We start from the raw sequence: 6,200 nt of genomic DNA on the forward strand, positions 1-6,200 counted from the left end.
ATCTAGGTTTTTTTTTTTACGAGTCAAAATGGAATCGTTCAAATCTGAGTATTGAAGGTGTTTTCGAACAGATTTTCACATGGTTTGAATTGGATATTACCCGAAAATAGCTCGACCACTTATGGTTGTGAAGATTATTGCGCGTCCTCGAGCAAGAACGGGAAAACCTTTCTCTTTCAACAACAAAACACGCAGGTAAGCAGATGTAGAGACAAGTTTTGTACAAAATGGGATAGACAACTTTGTCCGTGGCTAAAGAAGGTTAAGGTTTAGCCTCAAATGGAGAGAGGAGAGGAAGGGGTGGAGGAGGCTGAAGCGTTTGGGTATCAAGAATTAGGTTTGGGCGACTGAATGTGTATTTGTTTCGTTGGGCCGGGTCATTGACCGGGTAGTGGGCTGGTTTCACACGATTTAGGCCTTAGCCCAAGTAGTTTTAGGACTAATTATGGGCTGAATTAACATAATCATGTGGGGAGTGTGATATAATAACTTAGCCATTAGCGTTAATAAGGTGTAATTTAATGAAATATAAGTAACATGATAATGAAGTAAGAATATTATTTAGGTTATAGCTTATTATGTAAATGAGTGAGTAGCAATATACGATGTATTAATAAAGAGACAGATCCTAATAATAAAGTAAGGATGAAAATAATATATTTAGTTTATTAATAATTATTAGACCAAAAAAATGAATTGGAATAAAGGAGGGACAAAATCGGGTGTCAACAAGAATCAGGATCAAATTGTTAAGGTGGATAATGAAAATTTACAAGTAGCTATAATTGAAGGGGAGGAGCCAAAAATAGACTTGGATGAGGAGTCAACTGCTCAAAACTTTGTGAATGCTGCTATGGAGGGAGATTTGTCTCCCAAGCAGGTAGAGAAAGTTATTGGAAATGGAAGGAGGAAACCAGTCAAAGACATGAATGCATCGCATACCACTGGGGTGCACACAAGGAGAACTACATCTAAATCCTAACTTTAGTGATGAATGCACTAATTTGGAATATAAGATCAGTAAACACTAAAAAAGCTTTTAAAAGGCTTTTAACAATGCATACAAAATATAAGTTCTTTCTTATAGGCTTGATGGAACCATTTCAACAGGCTTACAAGTTAGAATCTTATAGGAGAAGGCTTGGACTTCAGACTGCACTGAGTAATTTATCAGGAAAAATCTGGGCTTTCATTGATGAGGAATATGAAGTAACAGTGTCAATGGACACTGATCAACAACTTACCTTGAAATTATTCAACTGGGATATTGATCTTGAAAGGATTGCCACTTTGGTATATGCTAAGTGTGACAGAATAGATAGAATTAAATTGTGGGAATCCATGTAGAACCTTGCATCAGACATGTCTCTTCCTTGGCTTGTTGGACGAGATTCTAATGTCATTGTGGATGAGGAAGAAAAATATGGTGGCCTGCCTGACACACTTAATTAGGTGGAGGATTTCAGACATTGCATACAGACTTGTAACCTTAGTGACTTGGGTTATAAAGGAAGCATTTTCACCTGGTAGAATGGTAGGTCTGCAGATGAATGTGTGTTCAAGAGATTAGATAGATGCTTGGGAAACTTTGAACTTCAACAACTATTTCCAGGTCTGGAAGTTAGTCATTTGATCAAGCTGGGATCTGATCACTTTCCACTTCTGCTAGAATGTAAACAAGAGGTTCAACAATTTAAGAAATCCTTTAAGTTCTTAAATTTTTGGACAAAACATGCAGATTTTCTAAAGGTTGTGAAGGCTAATTGAGAGACAGATGTGGTGGCTAATTCTTTCATGACCTTTAATGTCAAATTAAAGAAATTGAAGAAGGTTTTGTCTCAGTGGAGTAAAGCAACGTATGGTGAATTTTTCCAGAACATCACTAATCTTGAGGAAGTCATCAAAACTCATGAGACACTGTTTGAGGCAGATCCTTCTCATGCCAACAGGGAGAAACTTCAAAAAGTGCAGGCTGAGATGACAAGAGTATTGCATATAGAGGAGGAATATTGGAAGCAAAAAGCTGGCATGACCTGTTTCCAAGAGGGGGATAAGAATTCCAAATTCTTTCATGCACATGTTAAAGGAAGAAGAAAAATGTTGCAGCTAAAAAGAATTCAGAATTCTCAGGGTCAATGGCTAGAGACTGAACATGAAATTGCTGAGGAGGCTGTTAGGTTCTATCAAGCTCAATTTCATGAAACAGTAGTTCCAACTCAGTTTGACATCTTAAAGCATGTACCTAGCATGGTCACAAATGAGCAAAATGAAGAGTTGACTGCTGATCCTACCATGGAAGAAATCAAGCATGCAATTTTTGGTTTGAATAATGCAAGTGCTGGAGGGCCTGATGGTTTCACAGGAATGTTCTTTCAAGTACGTTAGGACATTATTGGAAGGGATATATTCAGCATGGTGTGGGATTTTTTCAGAGGTCATGAACTTCCAAGGTACATTACTCACACAAATCTGGTGCTTTTGCCTAAGAAGAAGGATTTTCAGTCCTTTGGTGACATGAGACCAATAAGTTTGAGCAATTTTGTTAATAAGATTTTCTCTAGAGTTATACATGAAAGGATGGTTCACCTATTGCCTGGCCTGATTTCCAAAAACCAAGCAGGATTTATGAGGGGGAGAAGTATAGTAGAGAATATTTTGTTGACACAGGAGATTATTACTGATATTAGACTCAGAACCAAGAAACGAAATCAGGTTGTGCCTAATGTAGTGATGAAAATTGACATGACAAAAGCCTATGACAGGCTGTCATGGATATTTCTCACAAATGTGATGAGGAAAATGGGATTTTGTGAGATGTTCATGTCACGCCCCGAACCTGGGCCTGGACGTAACACGGCACCCGGTGCCTGACTGCATGTGACCGAGCTAACCAACTGGCTGGCTGAATCAACATGTGATACCAAAACATAACTAATTTATAAAATAAAAGTAACACATGCTGATTAACTAAAAGTCTGACTGAAATATCATAATGCGGAAATACTTAGACAATCTGAACATATCTAAAAGAAGCAACATGGCTAAACCAAAATAACTGAACGACTGAATATAACTGTCTACAAGGCTAACATAACAAATATCTTACTGTCTAAACTGGGTATATGAATCCTCTAAGAGTACTGAATAATAAAGTTGTCTATAAACTGAATTAACTAGATAGCTGGCAACGCCCCGAAGGAATTGGGGGCTCACCAGTAGCTGAAACGTGCACTCCTAACTAGCTGAGTCGTCAACCTGTATATTGTTGCCTACATCGCGAGATGCAGGACCCCAAGCAATAAAAAGGGACATTAGCACATTTGAATTGTACTGGTATGTAAAGCAACTGAAGCAATAAAATATTGAAACTGAAACTATAATAGCAAGGAAGTAGAGATATGAATACTCCCTGCTCTGTATCTGAATCATCTGCATTATCTGTGTTTGTATATGTGGAGCCTCGGCCCAATAATAAATGCACGCTATGGCCTCGGCCTAGTACTGCATCAGTCAATGGCCCCGGCCATGTATACATATACACAAGACTGTGCTGTGCCCTCGGGAAAAATCACATATGTATAATTATGGTTAATTAATAAGGACTGATACCATAACAACAATGAACAATGCTGAACTCAAATAGACATGCTGGACTAAATTGAAAACACCGACTGTTTCTCAGCATACTGAATTTCTAGACTGAGACTCATGTGGTAACAATACATAAGTCCATAAAGATTACGTGTTGAGTTCATGATATTCAAATTGATAACCATGAACGAATTCTGTAACTGCAACCCTAGAAGATAACAGTTCTACAACATATCATAAAACTGGGCTAAACTGTATTCTGAGTCAAATTACTGACAAGTATGAAGAATGAGGCGTAGGGAGAATCATGAACATTCCCTAACGTAGATAGTTAGCCTCACATACCTTAATTTCAGCCTTTGAGCGTAATACAATGTTCGTCAACCCTTTCAACTTTGATCTGTATCAATACAAGTCAAAGGGATTCTATGTTAGCAATATTATCCATGTTTTTAGTCATCTAAGCATTTTATCAAATACTTAGTGGGCATAAAGCTCCACAATCTCCATTAATGGTGATTTCTTCACCCCAATTCCCATTCTATTACTTCTAGGTGATTCTACAATCTCAATTGGGTGTAATTAACATCATTCTCCATCACCCATATGATTATAACAATCTCAAGTCAACAATCCAAAACCCTACTATAGTTAGTGTAATTCTCTATACTAAACCCATTTACTATTCTCCCAAGAACTCATCAATTCACTATTATGAATGATTAGAGTGTAGAAGCATTACCTTTTTGACGTTCAATCCTCTTGAATTCGATTTCTAGGGTTTCCACGCCCAACAATAATGTTCCATTCATAACTCTATCGATTAGAAGGGTTTACTCAAGTTAGAAAGAGATTAGGGACTTGAATTCAATCTAGAATCATGATAAACTTACCTTGTAGGGTTCTTGAGGCTTGGGACCTCTTCTCTCTAACTTTAGGGTGATTTTTCGTTACTAGGGGTGTTAGGGAAATAAACCCCAAGCTTAAATATAACTTAAAACGCGAAATCCCGATTTTTGACCCGAAATCGGTCCTGTTATGCGATGGGCCCGCAACGTACATGCAGCGCACGACCATCTGCAGGTCAGTATTCAGAGAGGGGGTTTTGGTGCATCGGCGCGCGACACGGGGCCATCGCACGCGCCCTCTCAACGGACCTGTGTCGGTTCTGCACAGTATTCAATAAAATGGACATAACTTCTTGTACACAGCTCTGTTTGGGCTCCAAGATATTCTGTTAGAAGGTTATTTCAAAGGGCTACAACTTTTATGTTTTACGTTTTCTCAAATTCCCAATTGATTTTCAGTAAATTTGACTGGAAGGAAGACGTATCGAAAATTTAGCCGATTCTATAGAATTTTAAGTGTCTTACTATTATCCATATTGAGACGATCATATCTCCTTGCTCCGATCTGTGATTGTCCTGGTCCTTATATCGTTAGAAAGGTATTTCTATGTACTACAACTTTCATTAAGGGTACTTTCCCAAATTCCCAACTAATTAAGGAGTTATGGCTGCCCGAAATAGACCTATCAACCAGTTTCGCAAAACGTTCAAACCTTCAGTTTTTCCACTAAAGCTCTATTGACGTGAGTCTAACCTTAGTTCTAAGATACGGGGTGTAACAGTTCATCAGCTTCATTTATGAACTAGTTGGGAATATACAGTGCTTATCAATGGTCAACCACATGGTTTCTTTCATTCAACTAGGGGTGTTAAGCAAGGAGACCCATTATCTCCTACTTTATTCATCATAGCTGCTGAAGTACTGTCAAGGGCCTTGAATTCTTTGCATAATAACTTGTGGTTCACTGGTTTTAGCTTGCCTAAGTGGAGTCCAAAAATCAATCATCTTGCCTATGCAGATGATACCATCATATTTTTCATCATCATGTGAGATTTCACTTGGCTTGATCATGAAGGTGTTGTCTGAATATGAAGCAGCTTCAGGACAATTGATTAACAAAGCAAAGAGTTCTATGTATCTACATGACAGAGTGGATGAAGAAGTATTTCAAAAGTTGGAATGCATTCTACTCAGAAATGATGGCAAAGGTAAGAAACAGGCTTCAGGGTTGGAAAGGCAAGCTTTTGTGTTTTGGAGGAAAGGCAGTTCTCCTAAAGCATGTACTGCAGGCAATGCCTATGCACTTGCTGTCAGCTGTTGATCGTCCATCATTTGTTATTGAGAAATTGCACAAGATCTTTGCTCAATTTTACTGGAGCAACAATATAGGTGAGAGTGGCAGGCATTGGGCAGGAAAAAGGTTTGTCTACCTTTGGAGGATGGAGGTTTGGGCTTTAGATCACTTGCAGACATGTCAATGGATTTGTTTGCTAAGTTGTGGTGGAACTTTAGGACTAAACCTTCCTTATGGATTGCTTTCATGAGCAATAAATACTTAAAGAAAAATAATCCAATCCTAGTCCCTTGGAAACAAGGATCTCATATATGGAGGAAGATGTTACAGGCTAGAGATTTGATTGATCATCAAATTTGGTGGCAGCTGAGAATGGGTTCTTTATTATTTTGGTTTGATAATTGGTCTAGACTAGGCCTATTATATTTCATTTTTCCTCCTGAATTTCAGTGTAATGAAGCTATTT

At 38.2% G+C, this 6,200-nt stretch overlaps 1 protein-coding gene across 1 annotated transcript; it reads left to right on the forward strand.

Annotated features, from left to right (window-relative positions):
* Positions 1 to 691: 691 nt before the first annotated feature.
* On the forward strand, positions 692 to 2,385 carry LOC132608087 (uncharacterized). Its single transcript, XM_060322160.1, has 4 exons — positions 692 to 949; positions 1,111 to 1,293; positions 1,531 to 1,672; positions 1,775 to 2,385. The coding sequence occupies exons 1-4, from the start codon at positions 692 to 694 to the stop codon at positions 2,383 to 2,385; spliced, it is 1,194 nt and encodes a 397-aa protein (XP_060178143.1).
* Positions 2,386 to 6,200: the final 3,815 nt, after the last annotated feature.

This window comes from Lycium barbarum, chromosome 8, assembly GCF_019175385.1.
Source record: "Lycium barbarum isolate Lr01 chromosome 8, ASM1917538v2, whole genome shotgun sequence".
Taxonomy (NCBI): Eukaryota; Viridiplantae; Streptophyta; class Magnoliopsida; order Solanales; family Solanaceae; genus Lycium; species Lycium barbarum.